Source organism: Marmota marmota, unplaced genomic scaffold (assembly GCF_001458135.2).
Source record: "Marmota marmota marmota unplaced genomic scaffold, marMar, whole genome shotgun sequence".
NCBI classification, from domain to species: Eukaryota; Metazoa; Chordata; class Mammalia; order Rodentia; family Sciuridae; genus Marmota; species Marmota marmota.
In genome coordinates this window covers 81,209,420-81,234,733 of record NW_026000026.1, presented here as the reverse complement: position 1 = coordinate 81,234,733, position 25,314 = coordinate 81,209,420, and the positions used below count along the sequence as shown (strand labels likewise).

The 25,314-nt window shown below is 41.7% G+C and overlaps 1 protein-coding gene and 1 pseudogene across 3 annotated transcripts; one reads left to right on the top strand and one right to left on the bottom strand.

Moving 5' to 3' along the window:
* On the bottom strand, positions 1–25,314 carry Smim3 (small integral membrane protein 3). 3 transcript variants are annotated; one of them, XM_015486374.2, is made up of 3 exons: positions 24,227–24,578; positions 6,108–6,180; positions 1–1,286 (listed from the first exon to the last, which is right to left on the bottom strand). In XM_015486374.2, exon 3 carries the CDS (start codon positions 1,273–1,275, stop codon positions 1,093–1,095), a length of 183 nt encoding a protein of 60 aa, XP_015341860.1. In that variant the 5' UTR covers positions 1,276–1,286; positions 6,108–6,180; positions 24,227–24,578; the 3' UTR covers positions 1–1,092. The 3 variants fall into 3 exon arrangements, 2 of the variants coding, with proteins under 2 accessions (XP_015341860.1, XP_048667764.1); XR_001503612.2 differs by lacking the exon at positions 6,108–6,180 and having other exon boundaries at positions 24,227–25,314; XM_048811807.1 differs by lacking the exons at positions 6,108–6,180; positions 24,227–24,578 and adding an exon at positions 7,064–9,614.
* Positions 11,013–11,206, top strand: LOC107142852 (annotated as a pseudogene).

Below are 25,314 nucleotides of genomic sequence, written 5' to 3'. Positions count from 1 at the left end.
TAAGGTCATTCTAGTATTTTATTGGAAATTGGTTGTGTACGTCAATGAAATAAGATCAAAGTAAAAGCATCATTTTTACACAATAATATCCTAATATCTGTGCTATCTTGTTACATAGTTTAATAAATCCCAGGATGCTCCTGATGTGGATATCAAACAGCTTGAGTGGTCCAGAAATATCTCTATATAAATACAAATCATAGCATCTAAAATAATCATCACTGGCTTGAGTTAGTTCCGAAAGTCTTGAGAACGTCTCTTAAAATACAAATACCTTGTATTTGACTGCAGTTCTGGTGGGAGGGAGTAAGGAGTATATGTGGAGCTAATGACAGCAGGAGCCGGGACAGAGGGATGTAGCATCTCTAGTGTGGGGCACACAGGGTTTGGGGACTGCAGATCCTGAAAGCTGAGCAGGGTATTGGACACCCTGCATTTTCCAACACTGCCTGAGTGGCAAAGCTACAGAGAAATGAGACTCCCCTGCAGAAAGAAGCCCCTAACCCTAACTCCCTGGGCATTGCCAAACAATGGCAGAGCCTTCCTCCAGAGTATACAGGGGCAAAACCTTGGGCACAGAAGAGATTCTGGACAGCTTAACTCAACTCCCTTCTCCCTGCCATGTTCAGCTCCTGCCCTCCTTGACAAGGGAGAAAATTTAAGGGAGTGATGCTTCAAAGAAACCAATCCTGAGCCAGTGTGTTTCTAGCCCCTGGGAATGGGGGCAGGGTACCCTTCGCTTGGTTTGAGGGGCACAGGAAAAGGCTGCTGTGTCCCCAGTGTCTCCCTCACCACCTTAAAGGCCATCACCAGCTTTTAGGCTCTTGGCTTCTTCAAAGCTTCTCAGCTCTTGGCGTGACACCTGGACATCTGTGGTGGCTTCACTGTTCTCAAACAGCTTTGTCACTTGGTTCTCACAACCCTATGAGGTAGGAAGGGCAGAGATCATGATACCTGGTTGAAAGCCAGTGAACCCGGAACTCACAGAGGTAGACCAGAATGCAACCTCCCAAGTCCTTCCCACTGTGTTGCTGAGAACAGGCTGGGGCAAGGGACTTGCATCCTCGTCCCTGCCGGGGCTTTGGGTGGTTCTCAAACAGCCCCATTGAGCACTGGGTGAGTCCGCATGCGGTAGAGGATGACGGCAGTGGCTGGACACAGCAACAAGGAGGTCATGATGACGATGGTGGCCAGGATGATGAGGACAATGGCCCAGATATCCAGGATGTGCTTGGGAAGCACAGCTTCCATAGGGGATTGGCTGATGGCATCCATGCCGCCTCACTCTGCAACACACAGGAAAGGAAAATCAGCAGTCAGAGGCTTGGGTCACTTTTTAGCATGTGATCCTTATGGTTTCTTTATTTTATTTTTTTGGGGGGGCGGGTACCAGGGATTGAACTCAGGGGCACTTGACCACTAAGCCACATCCTCAGCCCTATTTTGTATTTTATTTAGAAACAGAGTCTCGCTGAGTTGCTTAGTGCCTCACCATTGCTGAGGCTAGGTTTGAACTCGTGATCCTCCTGTCTCAGCCTCCCTAGCTGCTGGTATTATAGGCAGGTGCCACTACACCTGGCATCCTTATGGTCTCTTGATCAATAATTGTAATGGCTTCCTTGCTGAAGGCTTCCTATGACCATGTCTTGCAAGGGACTTCCTATTACTCATTCAGAACTCACATCGACCACCTGTGATGAAGGGACTATACTAATGATCCATGTTTTGTTTCTTCACCTTTATCTTCCCTTATGCCCAATTTACAGAGGAGTCAAATCTTTGAAAGAAGGACATGCTTCTAATTTGACCAAGGAGTGAACCCAGCTGGGTGGCACTCCAGAGTTTCCACACTTACTTATTAAACCACCATATTACCAGTCTGTTCCCCTCAGCTGTGAAATGAAAATTTTGTTGTTTTTGTCCATTGTTCCTTTCTTATTATCCTGTAATAGATCTTCCTCTTTTCTAAGGAGAACCTACCTGTGGGTTAGGTGGGACCTTACCTAAGCATAGGGATGGAGATGCAACCTAGCTTTGCCCACTCAAATCCCCATATTCAGGGGATTCAGGGGTAGGCAAGTGACCCAGGATGGTCAACTAAGGTCCTCCCCAATATTTTCATGCACTAGCTCTTGGAACAAAGGATCATTTCTCTTGGGATTGCTAAAATAAAAGGATGTGAGTCTGGAAAGGAAGGGCCCAGGACTGCCTTACTTACATTTGGAGAGTTGGTCCTAGATGGAAAGACAGACCAGCCTCAAAGCTCATGTGAGCACTTGAACTCAGAGAATTTGATGCCATCTGTAACCCTGGACACCCTAGTTATGGGAGCCAATAATTCCCTGTTTCTTCTTAACCCACAGCTCATTTGGTGTCTCTCCATTGCAGCTAAAATAATTCAGATGAGTGAGGATGTGTTGTAGTTTAGATGTAGTGTCCCCTAAAAGCTCACAAGTGAGACAATGCCAAAAGATTTGGAGGAGAAATGATTAGATTGTAGCCTTAAACTAATCAGTGAATTGATCCCTAATGGGATTCGCTGAGTAGTTAACTGGAGGCAGGTACGGTGTGGCTGGAGGGAGTGGTTCACCGGGATGGTGACTTTGGGGTATATATTTTGATCTGGAGAGTGGAGTCTCTCTGCTTTCCAATCATCATGTGAGCTGCTTCCCTCTGCCACACTCTTCCGCCATGATGTTTAGCCTCACCTCGAGCCCTAAGGAATGAAGCCACCGTCTATGGACTGAAACCATGAGCCCCCAAATAAGTTGTTCCTCCTCTACTGTTGGTCTGGTTGGGTCTTTTAGTCACAGCAGTGAAAAATCTGACTAAAACAGAATGTAAATCAGTCATCCCTAATTATTTTTTATTCACCTTTTATTCAACCTTAGGATCTTAATTATTTTTTTTCACAGCATTCTGGGCCAAAAGAAATACCTAAAAGTCCTATATACTAAATAGTTAGGTTGAAACAGTTCAATAAGTGTCTGTGTCCTAACACCTTAGCAGCTGTTTGGAAAACACACAATTTAAAAGAAAAAAAATATTATTTCATTCTTAACTAGTTACGTACTAACGGAATGTGTGCACTGTTGGGCTCTGTAGAACTTTTCAAACTTTGGACAGTGCTATCCTCTTTTCTTATTTCACAGTAATTTTTGCCCAACAGTTGTTGTATCATGGCAACCATCAAAAATTTAACTTCATAAAAGATGATATCACCAAAAGAAATGTAGTATGTTTCAAGTTTAACTGTAACATACCACTTTGTATGATGTCTGAGATCAGTCTTTCTGCCCAAAATATTAAAGATCCTGCAGCTCCCCTTCCCTCGGTCCAGGGAGTTCACTGTGGCTCCCCAAGCTACTTCAGTGCAGAATCTGGCAACCAAAGATGTAGTCCCTTCCCTGCAGAGGGCAAGAGGCAGGAACAATCTTCTACTGTTCTCTCTAAACCTAAGTTCTGTAATTCTTTTTTTTTTAATATTTATTTTTTAGTTGTAGTTGGACACAATACCTTTATTTTATTCATTTATTTTTATGTGGTGCTAAGGATTGAACCCAGGGTCTCGCACGTGTGAGGCGAGCACTCTACCACTGAGCCACAACCCCAGCCCTAAGTTCTGTAATTCTGTAACCCTAAGTCCCAGAAAAAAATTCCCCATTCCAGTTTTATTTCCTTTTCTTACTCAGTCACTGCTTTCATTTTCTAATGCCTTTGGTTCAATGCGCACTGTTGCCACCCTACATAAGTACCCAAGATACCCATGCACGGGTGATTCTGCTTTATCTGTTATCATAGCCAACACAGAAGTGTCTGCAAATAGTAAAGTGGGACATACCAATATGCTATGGTGTAGATAGGTTCAGTGTGTCTTCCAAGGGTTCATGAGTTAATTTAATCCCCAATGGAGGGTATTACGTGGGTGATATTTAATCTAACTTTGATATTTGGGGGTGGGGCTAATTTTTAGAGGTAATTAGGATCATACAAGATCATCGAGGTACAGCCCCCATAATTGAATCCTGGTTACTTTATAAGAAGAGAGACCAAAAGAGACCCCATCTGTTACATCTTGACTCTGTCAGCCAGAAAGTCATCACCAGATGCACCCTTTGCCCTTCTGCCAGAACTGTAAGCTAAATAAACATCTTTTATTTATAAAGTTAGCCTGCCTCAGATATTTTGTTATTAACATAAAAAATGAACTAATACCATAAATGGAATACCAGGCAGCAATTGTCATACATTCACTCATTCATTTAACAAATATTTAGTGCTGAGTACACACCAGGAATGTTCCACATACATTTTACAAAAACAGAACTATCTTATGATCCAGCAACCCCAATTCTGGGTATATAACCAGAGGATGTGATATTAATACGTGGAAGAAACATCTTTATTTTCATGTTTATTGCAACATTAATCACAATAGCCAAGTTATAGAATGAACCAAAATGTCCATCAACATGAGAGGATAAAGAAACATTGTAAATATACACAATGGTATACAATTTAGCCTTTAAAAAGAAGAAAACTTGCCATTTGTGACAACATGGCCAAACCTGTAGGTCATTATTCTAAGTGAAATAAAAAAGGCACAGAAAAACTTACATGTTCTCACTTATCTATGGAAGCAAAAAAAAAAAAAAATCACCTAGAAGCAGAGCAAAATATTGATACCTGGAGTTTGGGAGTTGGGGGAAAACATGTTGGTCAAAGGATACAATGTTTTTAGTTAAACAGGAGGAAAAATGTAAGTCTATGGAGTGAAAAAAATAATATTTAATGATTATTAAAAGGAATCTAACATTGGTGAGGTCCAAAATATTTTAAGTTGAAAAAACAATAAATAGAATGCATAGGATGATTTTTTTTTGGTGGGGGGGGGGGGGTTCAGACTTTTTAGAATTAAGTAGATGGATAGGTAAGATCATATCCATGAAAAATATTTCTGAGTATAATCCCAAGGAAGGTTGGTTAATAGTGGTTACCCTCTGGGAAGTTGGACCAGGAATATAAGATACATTTTGGCTTTTCATTCTTCATGTTTTTATACCATTTGAATTTTCTAAACATAAGTATGTATTCTAATCTTTTTACCCCATTGAGGGGAAAATGGGATTTGGGGAGTTTTATTTAAAATTCTCATATTTAAAAAGGGTCAATAAAGCCAGGTGTGGTGGTACATGCCTGTAATCTCAGCACCTGAGAGGCTGATGTAGGTGGATCACAGGTTCAAGGCAGTCTCGGCAACTTAGCAAGACCCTAAGCAACTTAGTGAGACCCTGTCTCAAAATTTAAGATTTTTTAAAAGATTTGGGGATATAGCTTAGTCACAAAGCTTCCCTTGGTTCAATCCCCAATACCAAAAATAATAAATATATATATTTTTTTTTAAAGTAAATACATATATACTTTTTAAATAAAATTAAGATATGAGACTAGATCAAAGATTACCAAATGCCATGAATGAGAGTCACCTTAGGATGGTATTAAAAACACTAATATCTCACTGGAGCTCACCAATGTAGATTCTTTTAAATAGCTATTAAATAAGTTATCTTTTTCACCTCAAAGACAATTTTTCTCCTGCTTAATTGAAATGAACATGTACCCTTTGACTAGCATCTCCCCCACATTGCCCACATAGTAAATGAGAATCACCTCAGGATAGTATTAAAAAACTGACTTCTGGGTCCCAACCCAGACTCAGTGAATGAGACTCAAAAGCAGATGGGCCAGGCGCAGTGGTGCACACCTGTAATCCCAGTGCACAGGAGATTGAGGCATGAGGATCACGAGTTCAAAGCCAGAGAGGCACTTAGCAACTCAGTGAGACCCTGTCTCTAAATAAAATACAAAATAGGGCTGGGGATGTGGATCAGTCATCAAGTGCCCCTGAGTTCAATCCCTGATACAAAAAAAAAAAAAAAAAAAAGCAGATGCGAAGGCACATTTTTCCCCATAGCTCAGGTAATCTGAATACGCAGCCAGGTTTGGGAGGTCCTGGGCTCGACCATCACCAAGGTCTCTCAAACTTTTTCTAGCACTAAGATTTGGGAACTGATTTCTAGGGGCTCTTGTAGCCAGGTTGGCCATACCTGGGCAAGTTCCAAGATGAAGGAGAAGCCTCTGGCAAGGGTCCCCAGGGTCACAGGATGATCAGGCTGGGGCCTGCAGAGGAGGGAGAGGCAGAGGCCGGCCCTGACTCAGCGGTGGAGATGGAGTCATTTTCTCCAAGATCTCAGACACACAAGCATGAGTCACAGGATCCAGCAAACTGCAAATGGTTAAAGAAGGATGAGGGTGGGAGAAACCATTCTTTGTGGTCTCCTACTTACATCAATAGCAAGCCTGCCTTAAGCCAGAGGAACCCCGCAAAAGCACTTTCCAGTAAATCCATTAACATCAAACAGTCACTGGGACTCCAAATGCCAGGAATACATAATCTCCCTGACTGATTTTCCTAAGCAAAACCTGTCATTTACAGGAACACAGGCTTTGAGGCTCATCCACACTTGATCATGGAATACTACAGCTACAGCCAGTCCTGTTTTATAGACAGTGAAACGGACGTCCTGGGGCCCCTACCACTTTCACTCCTTTCTCCTTCCAGAATAATCATCGAAATACATAATCTGATCATATCACTGTTCCTAACTACAACCAAACAAAAGCAAAGCAAGTAGGTGAATAAATGAAACATTTTCTGTAACCGGTATCCTAGACCAATATTACTCTTGTGCAAATGAAATCATATTTAAAACCACAGTCACAGTCTCTGCTCTAGTAGAAATGCAGAGAGACTGAGGATGGGGCTGTGTTCCTACCTACTCAGCAAGGCAGGATAAATATCCTCAGGAACCTACGCACTAGATATTAGGGTACCCACAAACTTTACAATATGCAATTCAAACTAAAAGCAATATTAAACTATAACACACAAAATTTACATGGTATGAAATTCAAGCGGGTTTTTTTTTTCTTCTGAGAAAATAATTTTGCCCAGTTTTTGGTTTTTGTTTTATGGTGTCCCTCTGTAGTGCAGTTTGCTTACGTGATGGTCCAGGACAGCTGTTCAGCTTCCTCTTGACTCCTTGGGCTTCCCCAAACACAGTTAGAAAACCGCAGGTCACGATGTTTTCCAAGGGACTGGACCTTCCACAGCTACTGTTCCAGGACTCTAAGGCTGGCCAGACATGTGGTCAGGAGGGCACAGGGTACTCTATTTCCCTGTTTCCTCTTTCCAGTCCTCAAACACGTGTCTTTCTACAGGCTGTTCCTCCCCATGTAGGAGGGTTTTTAGACACTATTAATAAAGAAAAAAATTTGTCCCCAAAATAAGAAGTATGCAAATCCTACAGTCAGTATGTTTAATTTCATGCTGGATGAATTTGCTTGGGAAAAAAAAAAAAAAGCAGAACTCGGAAGTTTCTTCGAGCTGACTTCTGTTTGATCTTATCTGGCATCCAGGGCACTGGCTCCTTATCAGGGCTTCAAAACTTTCTTCTAGATACATCTAATTAATACTCACAGATTACTTTGCTAATAATTTGCTTCACAGATAGACTGTTTGTTATTTCTGATTAATGGGTCATGAAGGGATTTAGCCGAAACCATTTGCGTCACAAATTTAACCCTGTCCACTGATAAGAAAATTATGTTTCAATAACCCTGGGAAGGAAAACAGCAGCCAGGCCTGAACCCCTCTTATTTTGAACTAGTATCCTTTATCTACTATTTACCTCATTAATTAATAAGAAACACTTGACATATGTTCAATGTAAATTTGTCTAAGAAACTGCCTCAACACCTCCCTGAGCTCACAGCAGAGAAGCCACTGATACCAAACATGCCCCCCTATCAGGTCCTGCACTGCCAACTCAGTGAACTGCTGCTCCTCAGTCCACAGGACTCAAGAAATTTAGCCAATATAAAGGAAAAATCAATAATCACAAAATGCTGAATATTGTATCCTCTAACAAGATTAAGTGTAAGGGCAAAAAGAGTAGAGTCTCTAAAGAGGGAAATTTTGTACTTTTTCTAAAGGTGGAAAATTCATCCAATCTATCAAGTTCTCCACTTGATCTCCTTCAGGCAGGAAAGGAGATGTCCTACTGTGTGTTTAGACGAATTCTAAATTCTACTCCTGGTATTCTTTTTATTAAGCAACTAAGCTCTTTGGCAAATGAATCATTGTTCCAACCAATCTCAAGATACAACCAATTTTCTAGTTATGTGAAAAAATAATACATTTCATAAATAAAAATTTCCCACAAGTGGATAATTTTAGAATAAGGGGATTCAAGGCAACAATGCTATACTATCTATTCACTTTTCAACTATGAGATTCCTTAGCAAGCAACTTTTTTCTTCTCTGACAGGGTGATATTGTTTTTACTTTTGTTTGAGAACTATTAGAACAAGTCATTCTGCCCAGAATAGTCATTTATTTATTCATCTGTCAAGGACTTTCTTATAAGCAAGATGTTCTGTTAGGAATAACTATGACTTACTCATTATGACTGTTTTACTTCCAAGAAGCACAGAGAAGTAAAGTAACCTCCCCTTGTTTCCTCAAATGTATGATCATAAAAACCAACAGTTAACAAATGCTATTCATTTAAATCTCTTTAAAGCTTTATTTTGTTTAGCAAACTTATAGCAAAAGCAAATATTAAGTACTATTCTACTCTTGCCCCATACATTAACATATTAAACCTTCACAATAATCCTATATGGGACATATTCTTTTACTGCTGTGAACACTACAGCTAAGAGAAGTTAATTGGCCAGAGATCATAAAGTTTGAACAGGATTCAAACTCAGGTCTCCTGATCCTGTACCCACCACTCCCCTCCACACACACACACACACACACACACACACCCTCATGTATAAGCACAGAGCAGGTCAGACCCAGAGCTCTCCTCTCAGTTCAGGTCAGATACCCATTGTTTCTCACCAAAGGCTTTTCCAGATTGAAAAGAATGGTTTACAAAGATCAGGATTTCCAAATCTAGTAGTGGCAAACTAGACAACTGGACAAGTCCTTTTACTGAAGACAATTAGAAAAGTAGGCAAAAAGGGAAAAAAAAATCTATTTGAAATCACTAAGAACTAACAAAACAATGAAGACTAACAGGCTAAGATCTGGGAGAAGTAAAACTCCAGGGAGGTGAACTTGGCATTTGGGGCAGCATTTCTCTCAGCGGGAAATGGAAACTGAATAGTGCTTCTGACAGACTCAAAAAGCTCAGGGGACAAAACCTGGAGTCCAAGACAGCCAAAGCAGGGGAAGGAGAGCCTCTGCACTTTGAGCTGGGAACTCAGGAGCACCCTTGGCACTAGGGGTGACCTGGAAATACAACTGTCCTCCCAGAGACAGTAACCAGCTGGAATGATCAGTTTCTAAAACTGATTCAGATTGTTTCATTTCTAGTACCTTCCTGTACCTGACAGAAGCAAACATACATCCTCTCTGGAAACAAGAACATCATGACAAGACTCATTTTTTTTTTCATCTACAATGTCCAATACATAACCAAAAGTAACCAGAAATGGAGGGGAAAACATGGCAAAAGTGAAACCATTAGAAAGCAGAAAATAGAAAAAAAACTTTAGGGGCTCCAGATATTGGAGTTATCTCTCTCTTTCTCTCTCTCTCTCTCTCTCTCTCTCTCTCTCTCTCTCTCTCACACACACACACACAAACACACACACACACACACACACACACGGAATAAACTTATTTACTATGTTTGGGGGGAAAAAATCTAAGGATATGAATTTTTATAGAGAACTTGAAAGTACAATAAAGAACACATCAGGTTTCTCAAAGAACCAAACAGAAATACAAGAACTGCAGAATAAATAGTAGAAATTATAAAAATAAAATAGTAGATATTATAAATTCAGTAGGTAGACTTAATAGCATACCAAACATAGATGAAAAGAGGATTAATGAACTGAAGGATCACATTTTTTAAGAAGTTTTAAAGCCAAATAGAAATATTAGAACTGAAAATATAATTTAAGGAATTAAAAATACAATAGATGAGCTTAACAGCATACAAAGTAGACACCCTTGAAAAGAGAATTAGCGAATTGGAGGATAGATAAAGAAAAATCCTTTGAAAGAAACAAAAGGGTAGAAAATTCTGAAAACTGCGTAAGGGACACAGGAAATAGTGACAAGATATAATACCCATGTAACTGGAACACCAGAAGGAAAGGAGAATGGGGCAGAAACAAAATTGGAATAAAGAATAGCTTGGAATGTTCCAAAGTTAACTAAAGACATCAATCCACAAGCTAAATTAGAAGCCTTAGGGATTCCTAGAAGGATGGAATGAGAATAACTACATTTTCATTTAATGGCACTGAAAAATAACTATAAATCCATAATTAAGCACAAATTAGTAAATCTGCTAAAACCCAAAGATAACAGAAAAATAAGACAAGTTATCTTCAAATGGGATTAATAATCAAAAAAAACATAATCTTTAGTCATTAAGAAAAATATTAAAAGAGCACACAACTTCCATGGGTAGGGAAACGGCAGGAAAATAACAGCAGCATAGAACAGATGGGACACAGAGAAAGATGGCAGACTTAAATCCAAACAAAGACTATTCCAGTAAATAACAATAAAAAACAAAATGTACATCTGTTTTTTACAAGAGACATGGGGATAGGAAAGGTTGAAATTAAAAGGGTATAAACAAAACACCATATAAGGGCTGGGGTTGTGGCTCAGTGGCAGAGCGCTTGCTTCACACATGAGGCACTGGGTTCAGTCCTCAGCATCACATAAAAATAAGTAAACAAAATAAAGATATTGTGTCCATCCATAACTAAAAATTTTAAAAATATATTTAAAATTTTTTAAAGAAACACCATGGAACTATGAATTATGTCAACTAGTAGACCTATATGACTATCACACAAAGTAGACTTAAGCAAAAAGTATAACCAGGCTTGCAGCCTCGGGTTTAAACATGGTCATGTTTCTCCAGTATTACCTCAACAAGCAAGGAGATCAGGTCTAAACATTGAAGGCATTTGACCCTTTAGGGCAACAGACCTGCTCAGCCCATCCTGCTCGGCTCTCCCCAACAACAAATACTAATGACATTGAATCATCATCAAGAAATGCTTCAAGGTGCTCATGACCCAGCAACCATACCGTGTTCTCTGAGGGTCCCTTAAATTTCATGTCTCTTCTGTTGCCTGCTCCATTTTGGAGAATCTGTAACCTAAGGCGTCAATCTGTAAGCATGAAGCCTTCTTACCACCCATACCACTGGGAGTCCAGTCTCCTCCTTGCCTTTATCATGCTTGTATGAGGCCATCATGGTGGCGTCTTTTTAAAGGTAACATGTTTTTCATATTTTGAATTATTGCCACATTATTAAAGATTAAATTATTTGGGGGGAAGGATTACCAAAGATACAAGAGAGGTAAAATTATCTTTAATTTTTATGTACCTAATTGCAGAATTATAAGCAGAAAGTGACAAATTCAATACTGTATTGGAAGGTTACAACATATGTCTCTCAAATACAAAACAAAAAGGTTTTTAAAAATCAATTATGGGGGCTGGGGTTGTAGCTCAGTGGTAGACAATAACAACCTTTCTAATCCCCATGTCTCTTGTAAAAAAAAAATAGATGTACATTTTGTTTTTATTGTTATTGTGTCCACCTACAACTAAAAATATTTTTTAAAAAATAAACTATGGACATAGAAGATTTCCTAAATTAATAGTGTCTGTAATATATTATTTCCAATAGGAAATCATCTAGAACCAGGCACAGTGGTGCACTCCTGTAATCCCAGTGGCTATGGAAGGAAATGGAAGAGGATTGCAAGTTCAAGGCCAGTCTCGGCAACTTAGTGAGGCCCTACGCAACTTAGCAAGACTCTGTCACAAAATTTAAAAATTTCAAAGGGCTGGGGATGCAGTTCAGTGGTTAAGCACCCCTGGGTTCAATCCCAGTTTCCAAAAAAGGAAAAACACATCAAAGAGAATTAAATATGAAAAGTTAACATTTAAAAGGTTTCCTCTGAGAATAACTATTTTCATCTAATGCTTTGGGGAAAAAAATTAATGTAATTAATAATTACATTAAAAGAAAGTATAACATATTGTTTTTTTTTTTTTAAAGTTCCAAACAAAATAGTTTTAGTCTAGGAACAGGTAACTTTTGAATTAATTTCTCAAGTGAATTTGTTTGACCTGACTCAGAAAATAGGGAGCTGGTTCTAGCATGTTTCAGGTACAACCATAAATAATATATTACTAGAAAGCAATTATGGCATGCAAAATTCTAGGATGGTCCCCATGAATTCTATCTCCTAGTATTACCCCAGTTATACAGCAAAGGTGAAGGACCTTTGCAGATGTAATTTAAGGTTCCACTGAATCACTGATGTACAAAATGCCACTCTTCCTATTAATCACTTTGGCTGAAGGCCCAGTTACAAACACAGCTAATGAAGAAGGTACTGGTAACCCTTGAAAGTTATTCATTCCTCATTGTGGAGTAGATTTTAGATGACTTTAATCAAAAGTTTGTCTAAAGTGGGACAGTTGGAAATCTTTCAAAAGAAAGCTTAGAATTTCCCTCAGGTCAAGTTTCTGGCTGGCCTCAAAGAAATGACGCACCATGAATGTTAAAGCAGCAAGGGAAAAGAATCCGGTCCACACCTGGATGAGGCTGGAGACAGATTGTTAATCTTCCAGATGAGAAAGCAACCTAGCCAAGACCTCAACTGCAGCTTTGTGAGTCCTAGCTAAGATGTGCTTGGACTCCTGACCTAATGACACCATAAGATAATAAAGATATTATTTTAAATTTGTGATTACTTGTTATGTACCAATGAAAACTAACGCAGCCATTCTATATATCCGACTGGTTTTGTTCTGTAGAAATGAAACTAAGGATGTTCTAGAAATCTGCACAGAATTCAGACACTATCCAGTTTAAACCATGTAAACTGACTCCCATTTTATGCTTGTGGAAAATGAGGGCCTAAGAAAGGAAATGACTGGCCCGAGTAAGCTAATGGCAGAACTAAGAGAACTCAGGCTCTGACTGGCAGAGCTGTTTTCAATTCCTTCATCATCTTTTTGAGATGGGAGCTGGGGGGGCAGGGGTGGAGGGGGATGTCAAGTGGGGTGCTGGCTGGAAAACACAGTGGTAGAGAGGTGGTACAATAAACTGATGCAAACAATGAAAGCCAGGCAGGTTCCTGACTGTGTCTTTCTGCTACGTAAGAGCATGTGAGATTGCTGAAGGCCCAGAGCCATAAAGAATGTCACAAAAGGTGAGCTGAGTGGTATTCCAAGATCAAATGTACACACACACACACACACACAGAAGCCATCAGAATTGGCGACTCAGTCCTACATTTACGATTCATCCATTGGCTTGAGGCCCAAATGCAAATGAGTCCACTGAAGATAGTAATGGACAAACCTTGTAAGTCATTTATTTCCTACGGTGGGTGCAAACATCAGAGAAGAGAGGAAAAGGCAATAGAATCCACTTATGGTGGGAGATTCTACCAAACGGGGAAAATCCACATGCACACAGAACAAGAGGGAGAAGAATGGCAGAGACAACTTTACCTAGGTTCCAACCCTGCCCCAGCACTGACGTCACCCAATACAGCTCCTGCCTGCTTCTGTCCAAAATGCCTCCTCTACTCAGGAAGAGGTACTAAGTAAACATTTATTAAATCAACAAATCCTCAAGATCTTATATTCTCGTAAGGCCATGGAAACTCTTTCAAGTGGAGAGAATATTTTGAAACAAGAAGGAATATAAAGAGATTCTTTCCTTTAGAGTCACGCTACAGAGTCGTGTTAAAAACCCGGACTCCGAGGCCAGTCTGCTTGGATTTAAATATGGCTCCACCACTTTCTGGCTTAGCAACCTTAAATGCTACTTCCCACTTCCTCGTGCTTCTAGTTACTCGACTGAAAACATAACCAAATATGGGAAAATAGTTATCTGCTTCATAAGATGAAGAGTATTAGATAAGAAAATCACACACAGCATTGAACAGGGTTCTAACAGAATAACACTCTACAAATGTTAATTCTTAATATGGTTAGAAATTCCTGGCTGTAGGGACTCACTAAACTCAGCAAATAAGTAGCCTCCATTCCTTCAGCTAGTATATTAACATCCCAGACTTGGACCATGTCTTTAGCTCATCAATAAAGATGACAGAGGATACTATGGTTTGGATATGGTTTGTGCCCCCAAAGGCTCCTGTGCTGGAAGCTGGTCCTCAATATACAGTACCCAGAGGTGATTAGGGCCTGGGGCTGCCACTCTTAAAAAAGATAAATGCCCATCTCACAGGAGTGGGTTAGTTACCACAAGAGATAGTTGTTACGCAGCAAGGCCATCCCACATGCTGAGCCTTTTTGACACATACTTCCCTTTCTGTTTTTCTCCCATGAGGCTCTCACCAAAAGCAAAGCAGATACTGATGTCATGCTCTTGAACTTCCAGAACTGTGAGCGAAATAAACCTTGTCTTAGAACTCGCCCAGCCTTGAGTAGTTTGTTATAGCAATAGAAAATAAACAAGCTACGTGATAATCTATATTAATGATTTTTTTGAATTAACAACAGAGTGATTAAAGTGACCTATTCCTCCAGTTGAATAGGAGTGGATTAAGAGACAGACATTAAAAAAAAAATACAGATTTTGCCCTTAAATAAGCTCACGCTCTTTTGAAAGAACCAGATATCCATTATAATCACTAATTGCAGAGCAGTGCAAAATACCTGGAATGCTACGCTGATGGTATAAGCCACTCACCACCAGAAAAGAGGAATGAAATAGCAAGAGCATGGATTCTAGAATGGAGGGTCTTGATTTGAACCCTGTCTTCCACCCTCATGAGAGGTGAGACTTCGGCAAAATTATATAAGAATCTTTGAACCTTGACCTTCTCTTCCGTGAAGGAGGGACATTAAAAGTACTACAGCACAGTGTCCTGCCATGAAGGTGAAGTGACACAACATCTACATCCCGCAACATAACAGAGGCTCAATCCTCATTCCTTTCTCTTGCCTAAGTAAAATGAAAGACCACAAAAACAGGGGCTTTCAATATAGGTTTGAAAGTATAAACTGAAATTCAAAAGGAAGAAATGAGAGGAAAGGCAGGCTAGGCGGAATAGACATCAACAAAGCCCAGCTGTGAGGAGGTCTCTGTGTGTTGGGGGCGTGTGTAGTCCTGGTGGCTTTGACAAGAGGCTTAACCTCCTTGAACTTCAGTTTCCTCATTTGTAAAATGGAATGATAATACTACTTCATTAGGATGCTGTTGAGGTTAAATGAGTTAAATGTACTATTGGAGGTAGTTGAAATTTTAAGAGGGGAGGGCCTACTGAGAGGCCTTCAGTCAAGGGGGTTTACCCCTGAAAGGAACACTGAGACCCTAGCCCCTTCCTCTTCCTGTCTTCTTTACTATGGCTGCCATGAGGTAAGCAGATTGCTCCACCGTGATGTGCTACCTACCCAAAAGCAACAGGCCCCAAAGTAATAGGGCCAATTAGTCATGAACTGGAAACTCCAAACTATCAGACAAAATCAACCTTTTTTCTTTACAGGTTTATTAATCCTATTAAAGGGTTGGAGACTTGACTCAGTGGTTCTTGGGTATTTGTTACAGTAGCAGAAAATTGAATAACACAAGCACTCAAGACAATATCTGAAATAAAGTAAAGGTTTTCACAGAATTAAACTTGAAATAGTGAACACAGGAAAAAAGAACTCTTAAAAAAGAGTTCAGAGAGAGGGCATGGAGATAGATGGTGGAATGAGATGGACATCATTATCCTAGGTACACGTATGATTGCACGAACAGTGTGACCCTACTTGGTATACAACCAGAGAAGTGAAAAGTTGTGCTCCATTTGTGTACAATGAATTGAATAGCATTCTGCTGTCATGTATAACTGATAAGGAAAAAAACAAACAAACATTGTTTTTTTAAAGAGTTCAAAAGCCTAGTGTGGTGGTACATGCCTCTAATCCCAGCAACTCAGGAGGCTGAGGCAGGTGGATCACAAGTTCCAAGCCAGCTCTGCAACTTAACAAGACCCTGTCTCAAAATAAAAATTCGTAAAGGGTTGGAGGCTTAACTCAGTGGTAAAGCACTCTGGGTTCAATCTCCAATACAAAAAAAAAAAGAGTTCAGAGGCCTTACTATTCATTAAGGTGCTGTGACTGCTCTGTGACTGATCTGAGTCCAATGTAGGAAACCACAGTGATATGCTTCATAAGCAAATAGCCTTTGAAAATCTGTCCCCAGCTCTGACATTCTACCGGAAACAGCACACCCCTCTACTCCAAACTGCCGCTAACAGTTAACTTTTGAGAGATTGCCAATGGTTATCCAACTGGTTTTACTGCCAAGGAGCTCATGGAGGAGAGGGCAATAAATTAAAAAAAAAAAAAGACTTCCTGCTTAGCAGGCAAGCTGAATTATCCCAAAGTGAGAGAAAAGGCGGAGAGAAGCAGGTGGCATCCTGCAGATATGGCCCTAGGCCAGCACTGCCAGAGCTCTGAGCAGACACAGCCACTGCTGTTTCCTTTCCACCAGATACAGAGGCCAGAGAGGAGGCAGCGGGAACCAGCTCTGAGTCAGGGAGGCTGGGTATGTGTAAATACTCCGGACTCTGCAAGGCTGAGAACCGTGAAGATGATAGTTTTGGGGGATCGGGGGACAACAGGCCTCCTTATCCAGCATCATCCGCCTCCAAGGACCACTTTCCAAGACTCCATCCTCAGAAGGAGTCTGTAAGATTGCCAGGAAAGAAAGGAGCATTCAAGACAGAGAAGACAACCCATGGGCACCCTCAGACACCCAGAGGGATGCATAATGACCCGTGTCCCAAGGGCATATCCCACTTAAAGACTATTGCTGTCCCCTGCTCTTAGAGTTCAAAGAATGTTTAGAATGGCCTCCAGCCCAGGGCCTCAGTGTCCATGATCTCAACTGTTACTGCTCAGTTTTTCCAAAACTACCCTGTTAAATGGCCACTCTCACCCACCAGACATTCTTTGTCTCATATCTCATTTTATTTTCTTCATATACTTTTCACAAATTAGCTCATCTGCCACTTGTTTATCTATTTTGACTTTTACTCTTATCAGGCTGAAGCCTTGCTCCTTTGACCCCTCAAATGAAAATAGGCAAAGAACGGAAGACCTGTGTATTCTCAGCACCTGTCCCTGGGCCTGGCACATTGTCAGTGCCAATAAACACAAGATGGATGAAGGCATGAATATGGGAAAACTGGGTGACTTCAGATCTGAGCTCAACTCATGGGACATAATTGGTGGTGGAGGTCCAGAAAGAATCCTGATCCCTACGGAAATTCCAATGACCCTAAAATCACAACCATATCTCCAAAACAAAATGACATCCTCTCATCTTGTCATTTTCTGGAGACTCTGAACATTCAGGAAAGATTACAGGGACTTCTTTATTTCCGGATCACTCTGTGCATGCACCAGGCAGAGCACTGGCCTTTCAGAATCAAGCCCTTCAATTCCCTGCTGCTCACTAGCTTGGGTTGGTACACTCCTAGTTTTGACTCCCTGTGTGCAGGAGCTGGACACTGGGGAGGAGGGAAGTTTGCTGCCCATGGTGTAAAACTTTTTCTCTGTTCTCATAAGAGGACAGGGAGGCTAATGGAGGAGGAAGTGGGTTTCACATGACCAAACCAGTGTGAGGACATCTTAGCCTCACATTTACTCTTAGAAACAGCTCTCATCCCATTGTGTAATAGTCAGCCTCAAACATTTGCTGGCCCATCATGGAGTCATTTCACTAGGGACCTCTGTTCCAAAAAAAAAAAGGGGGGGGCCGGAGGAAGAAAGAGACAGGGCACACAAACTATCAAGAATGTGAAATGAATCAAATCAAAGAACTTTCTCCAATGACCCAAGGTCTCTGGGGAAAACTCTATTCTCATTTCACTCCAACTGGTCCCTGTCTCCTCCAAAATTGGTAGCGGGTTAAAGACCTGTTCCCTGCCTGGGTTCTATCTGTTTCTCTGTGGCTGGGGGAAAAAATGGAAAAACACCAGCACATTTGTTTCAAAGAGATCAGAAATGCAACCAGCGATGTCTAAGACTACACGTTCTATCAGACAAGCCAATCATACAGTTTCAAAAGCCAACAGAGAGCCAGTAGAAGGGAAAACCCAGGCCAAATCCACAGCATCCTGTTTCAGCCACTACCATCCATCACTGTCACTTGCCAGTTACAAAGTGCTATCGTGTGCTGGGCTCACAAAGGAGACTCTCCATGAGAGGGGCCACAGGGTGGTCCATGACAGAGCTACAGAAGTACTGGAATGTGGTGCTAACCCACTGCATCACTGAGTGATCCCAAACAAGTCTCTCTCCCAAAGAGGGCCTCACATATATGGCAAATAGAATAAAGATGTCCCAAACCAAAGATATCCATGTCCTTATCCCCAGAACCTTGAATATAAAAAAGGAAGCATGACTCAGAGGGCAGAGACATTAGAACACAGACCAAAGGGACTTTGCAGATGTGATTAAAGTTAAGGACTTTGAGATGGGGAGATTACCCTGGATTATCCAGGTGGACCCAACCTTATTACATGAACTGTTAAAGTTAAGAACAAGGAAGAAGAGAGGGTTAGAGACATGGAACAGGGGAAGGATTGATTCACTCTTGCTAGCTTGAAGATTCAGGGAGCTAACTAAGAGCCAAGGAATCTGCCAGAGGCTGGGAAAGGTCCTCTATTTACAGCCAGCAAGAAAGTAGTGACCTGTGGCCCCACAACCATAGAAAGTAAATTCTTCCAGTAACTCAGATAAGCAGGAAAGTAATTCTCCCCTAGAACCTCCAGGGAACAACAACAAAAAAAGCAGCTTGACAATACCTTGATTGATTTTATTCTCATGGGGCCCATACTGGACTCTGACTTTCAAAACTATAATTGAATAAAAAATGTTTAAAGCTGCTAAATTCAAGACTCATAAATTGCTATTGCTGCATTAGATAATGAATACATGGTGTGGTGTGATCCTGAGTAAACGACTCTTTCCCACTGGACAGGTTTGCTGCCAGTCCATTAGAAAGAATGGACAAAGTGATTTCAGAAAGTCTGGTCCCCTCTGGAAGACCAATCACTCTCATGACACTCTGCCTCCACCACAGCTTTATCCCTAGTTCCAGGATGAAATTGGGTTGAAAACCATTTAAGAAAAAACAGAAGAGAGTGAAATAAAGAGAAAAGGAATCTTTTAAAAGCTCCAAGATGTTTCCTAAGATAACGTCTAAGACACTAAACAGAGGGTCTCCTGTTCTGCCATTTGTTTCTTTCTTGAACTACCTTAGAGGAATAAAGTGGGAAGTCTGGGAAAGCCAGCAGAAGGCTCCAGCTTCAATTGGTAGAAGCAGTCCAGAGCAGGGAGCTAAAGATTTTGAGATCTTATCACAATACTCAATCTCCAATTATACTACAGAACTATAAGAACAGAAATAGGGTGGTATTGCTATAAAAATAGACATGAAGACCAATAGAATAGAATAAGACACAGAGACCTTTGACAAAGGCACCAAAAAACACAAAACACCAAAAAAACAAAAAGCACCATTTAACCAATGGTGCTGGGAAAATTGAATATGTAGAAGAATAAAAATAGGTCCCTATCCCTCGCTCTACACAAAAGTGAACTCAAAGTGGATCAAAGATCTAAATATTAGACCAGAAACACTGAAACTGCCAGAAGAAAACACAGGGTCAACATTTCAACATATAGGCATTGACTTCTTTAATAAGACTCCTAAAGTTCAAGAAATAAAACCAAGAGTCCATAAGTGGGATGGCATCAAATTAAAAAGCTTCCCCACAGCAAAGGAAACAATTACAAGCATGAAGAAAGAATCTGTAGGATGGGAGATAATCTTTTCCAGCTACTCTTCTGACAGAGGACTGATATCTGAAATAAAAAAGAACTTAAAAAACGCCAGAAAAACAAATAATTATTGCCGATCAATGGACAAATGAATAAACAGTCATTTCTCAAAAGAAAAAGTACAAATGGCCAGTAAATATATGAAAAAATGTTCAACATCCTCAGCAGTCAAGGAAATGCAAATCAAACTACACTGAGATTTCATCTCACACCGTTTGGATTGGCAAGCATCAAGAAAATAAGCAAACATTGATGAAGATATGGGGAGAGAAGAACACCTATAGATAATTGGTAGGACTGCAAACTACAAACAATCACCTTGAAAAGCAGTATGGAGATTCTTCAAAAGACTAAGAATGAAACCACCATATGACCCAGCTATGCTACTCCTTGGTATTTATCCAAAAGAACTGAAAGAAGCATACTCTAGTGATACCGGAAGTCCCCAGTGATACCTAAAGTGCAGTTCACAATTGTCATGTTATGGAACCAGCCTAGATGTCTGTCAACAGATGGATGGACAAAGAAAGTGCGGTGTATATATACACAGTGGAGCTCTACTCAGTCATAAAGAAAAATGAAATTATGTTATTTGCTGGTAAATGGATGGATCTGGAAAACATTGTTATGTAAAATAAGCCACACTCAGAAATTCAAGGGTCAATGGTACACACCTTTAATCCTAGCAACTAAGGAGATTGAGGCAGGAGGATCACAAGTTTGAGGCCAAACTCAGTAACGTGGCAAGAACCTCAGCAACTTAGTGAGACTCTGTCTCACTAATCAAAAATCAAAAAGGACTTGGAATGTAGTTCAGTGGCAGAGTGCCCCTGATTCCATCCCCAGTACCAAAAAAAAAAAAAAAAAGGAAAGTCGGGAATCAGATTTTTCTCTCATTATTTGGAAGAAAGAGAGAAGCAAGGAATTTTAAAAAGGCAATCTCATGAAAATAGAAGGGAGGACAGTAGAGGAAGGGAATAGAGGAAAGAGGAGGAATAGGAAAGGAAAGGAACTGTGAAATGATATGGACCAAATTATGTGCATGTATAAATACATCACAGTGAATTCCATTTTTATGTATAATTTTAATGTACCAATTTTTTAAAAGCAATAAATAAACAGAAATAAGACCATCAACATGGAGGAAAGGGATCAGGGGGAGGAAAGAGGACAGGAAAATGGGAAGTACTGGGGATTGAAATGGAGGAAATTATATTATATGCATTTATGAATATGTCAAGATGAGCCTGACTATTATATATAATTATAATGTATAATCAAAACATTTTTTAAAAAAATTTTTAAGTTTCCAGGGCCTTGTGGAGATAAGGTGAAAAGTTCTGATCATCAAGGTCTGTCTGAGAAGGGATCAGAAGTAGTGACAATTGTTCCAGACACTTGTCATCATTAGTTGAAACTGATTTAGAAAATTCAATTTCCTCTGCATCACCTGTCCCTCCTCTATTTCATTCACCCTGATCTTGTATGGTGGGGTCACCAGCAAAACATAGATCCATCAGCTAATCATAGTACAAACGAATAAAATAAGAAAGCTACACACAATCAAGCAATGTACTCAGTTTGAATCTGGCTTGCTATTGCTTAATATGCCAGGCAATTCTAATTCTCACCTGTTCCCCTTCCTGGCTACCCAACAGACTTTACCATTCCATTCTCTCTTGAGACTCCCCTTCTGCCTCCCTAAAGAGCTATAAGGGGACTAGGGCTAGTGACCTTCTAGTACACTGTCAAATTGTCACCTGATTTCCCCCAGGTCATCCTGCAAGTAAGTAACAGAGGCAAGATCTGAACCCTGCTTCCCCCAAATTCCAATGAAGTTCAGAGGACAGATCCTGAAGTCAGACTGCCTGGACTCAAACCTCACTCTGCCACTTCCTGTGTGATCATGGATGAGTTGCTTCCTCTTTCTGGAGCTCAGTTTCCTCATTTATTAAATGGAGGGAATGATCATCCCTCCCTAATAGAACTGTGGTCAAGACCAAATGAGTGAGGTTGGACATGCCTATAATCTCAGCAACCTGGGAGGCTGAGACAGGAAGATCACAAGTTCTCGAGAACAGCCTCAGCAACTTATCGAGGCCATCAGTAATTTAGTGAGTCCCTGTTTATAAAAAGGGCTGGGGATGTGGGTCAGTGGTGAAGCACTCCTGGGTTCAATCCCCAGTACCAAAAAAAAAAATTAAGTTTGAAGGAATGTGGATGTTAAGCAATGTTGGGTTCAATTCCCAGTACCAAGAAGAAGAAAAAAAAAAGAATTATGCCTGGCTCATGGTATGTCAAGTAGAATTATGATTCCATTATTCAGCATGCCTGGACAATGTGGGTGGAGGGCTGCAGAGTGTGGTGATGTCAAGACTTATTTCTAGAAACACTGGAGAGTAAAACTTGTGTCCATCTATCTTCCCACTGACAATAGTGTAAGAACAACCAAAATAAAGACCTTTTTTTCTTAGAGATATATCCTTCATTTGTATGTTTTAATCCATAGAGAAGAAACAGAAGCACACATTTAGAGGAGTATCAGAAAACAGCTGGGAATGATCTGGGCTGTGACTACCCCTTACACTCTTGTTCTGTCACCCCTTAGTCCCAGGATCTGACCCAACCACAGCCCCAAGAGCCTGTCATTTGTTTTGTGTCTCTAACACTTCATCACAGCTCCAGTCTCCTCCAGTTACACAAGAGAGGGGGAATCCCCAGACTTTGTGAGAAATGGAGCCCCACAGTTCTGAGGTCCTGAAAGGTCAGTGTGGGAGCTTGATGGAGCATGCCTTGTCACCCCACAGCATGATTTACAACCCACAAGACCTGGAAACAAGATGTCTCCACTAGAACAGAGAAGCACTTTGTAGTTTCTTCTGTTCTCACTGAAAAAGAGCAGATTGTCCTAAAGCTAGTCTGGGCTGTCTCCCATGTGTTCAGATGGTTGATGGGTGCACCACACAACCCACAGAGCTCGCTATGCTCACCCACAATAACACATCTGCCCCACTCCCACTTCCCATTTTACAGACAGGGAAGATAAAGTCCAGAAAGGGCAAATTGCCTAAGTCATGGTAACTCAGAGAAACTCCTAACCCACAGAGAATTGCTCTTCCCACCCCCACCCACTTTAATCAGACATTCACCAACCTCTGGCTGTGACACCACAGATCATAGCAGATGCTCTAGGACTCTCTGATAAGTTAATGACTGAGCAGCTTCCTCCATTAGAGCCTGCTCCACTGTCTACACAATCCAGAGAATCATCAGCCCTCAGGAGCCAGGGATAACTACCAGTCAGGAAGGGAAGGGGAGGCTGCGGGAATGAAAGGCCAGCCCATTCAGTCCGAATAACAACTCCTGACATTTGCTCAGGTTTTCGTAGCTCACATCTTTTGTCTTTTCACACAGTGAGCATGTATTGAGCGCTACAATTTGCCATGTTCTGTGCCAAGTGCTGAGGATGGCTCAGAAATAAGGACAGATGGGGAGTGCAACACTCAATAAATGGGGGAGGGGTGGGGATGGGGGCAAGGATTCTAAAAGAACCAGCCATTCTAACTTAAGGAGCAGTTAACCTGGGAGAAAGGCTCCTTTCCAAGATACCTTCTCCTTGCTTTCAGTTAGCAAAGTGTGTTTTCTTCACTTCACAGATGGAGAAATAAGACACAGACAGATAATGGTGAAGCAGCTAGGAACACAACCGGGGCTAGAACCCATCAGTCCAAACTCCCGGCACTTTCTGCGTGGAGTTCTGAGAAAAGCTGGACAGACGGCCCGCTGATTTGGCTTCAAAGACAAAATCCAGCGCAGTGGCCAAGCGCATTCAGGCTGGGTGGCTGAGCCCTGACGGCGGGCCAGGGGAGCCAAGAGGGGCAGCCTCTGCCGGAGGAGGGGGACCGCTTTCCGAAATCGCAGGAGCAGGGCAACCCTGGGAGCAAGCAGCCCTTCTGCGAGTAAGGCTGCGGCTCCCGATCCAAATTCCAGCCTCCCTAAGGGCCCAAGATTGTGTGCAAAAAGTGGCTGGGACTTAGGGGCTGACAGCACAAGGTGGGATTGTTGAGGAAGAAATGCAAAAGTGAAGGGGAAGAAATGAGGGAGGCGAGGGCAGAAAGAGGAGCGCTGGGAGGGCACTGGAGTAGGAGCAGCTAAGAGCTAGGTCGCGAGTCTGAAGAGGTCCACTCCACCGGAGCCCCACAATCCACACCCCATGGCCTCACTCACCCCGGAGCCGCGGTGCTGCTTTCAAACCCTGAGGCCCCCGCCAACGCCGGATCTCAGCAGGTCTGCGGAAAGTTCCTGGCGCCCGGACTGCCCAGCGCTTCTCCAGGTCTCCAGGATCAAGCGGGATCCGGCAGCCGGAAGCGGCCCCCAGCCCTAGAATCTCAACCCCAGCCAGCGCCAGGAACGAGTCCGGCTCCTCGGAGCCCAGGAGCGCTCGGGCACTGCTAGGACAGTGCTCAACCCCCAGCGCGCGGCGCTCGAGTGGCTGTGGAATGCCGGGCCTCTGAGGACCGCCCCCGGGAAGCCACGGCCCCTAGCCTGGGTGCAAACCTTGCTCAGCTCCTCCCCAGCCTCCCTCGCTGACTGGTAGAGGGGAAAAAAAAAAAAAAAAGGAACCTTCAAGGGAAAAAAAGGAGTCTCAGGTTCCCGTCGTCACTCGCTGTGTGGCCTTCAACAAGTCACTTGGCTTCTCCAGCTCTACTCTATTGTAGGCAGAGAGGGTTGGTCTACAGCGTGTCCAAGATCTTTTCCAGCTGCGGTCTAGACATGGGAAAGTCTAGTGAGGGTTGGATGTTGGAGCCAGAACTCAAGAGTTCCTGCTTTGCAGTATGCGGTGTGTAGGATCCTTATGAGACTGCCTCTCTGTTCACTCTTTCTGTAAGAGGATAATAAGGCCTGTCTCCCAGCCCTTTTTTAAGGATTGACTTTAGAGGACCAGTGTGAAGCTGCTTGGTTGCCATAATGAAACTCCAGACTTCCTGATTATTTTGCGATAACAATGAAGTCCAAGGTGGTCAGAGGCCCATTGAAATTCAACCTCTAAAAGGCTTCCCATCTCTTTATTCATGGCCCATCTTCCACACAGACATGCCAGTTCTGCAATTTCCTTACACACACACACACACACACACACACACAATCTATGGAATGAGGGAGGACTCCCATCCCACCTCAGCACCCACCCACACTTCTTAATTCCACAGCAGAGTTTACTTCAATCTTACTCTTCTGAAATAAAGAAGCATAAGTTTTGACTTCCAGTGAAAAGTCCTGGAGCCCAGTTATTTACCCACTTAACAAGAACCATA

What these genes read in the sequence shown, in the direction of transcription:
- Smim3 (XM_015486374.2), bottom strand. Translation starts at nt 1,275, where the DNA reads ATGGATGCCATCAGCCAATCCCCTATGGAAGCTGTGCTTCCCAAGCAC.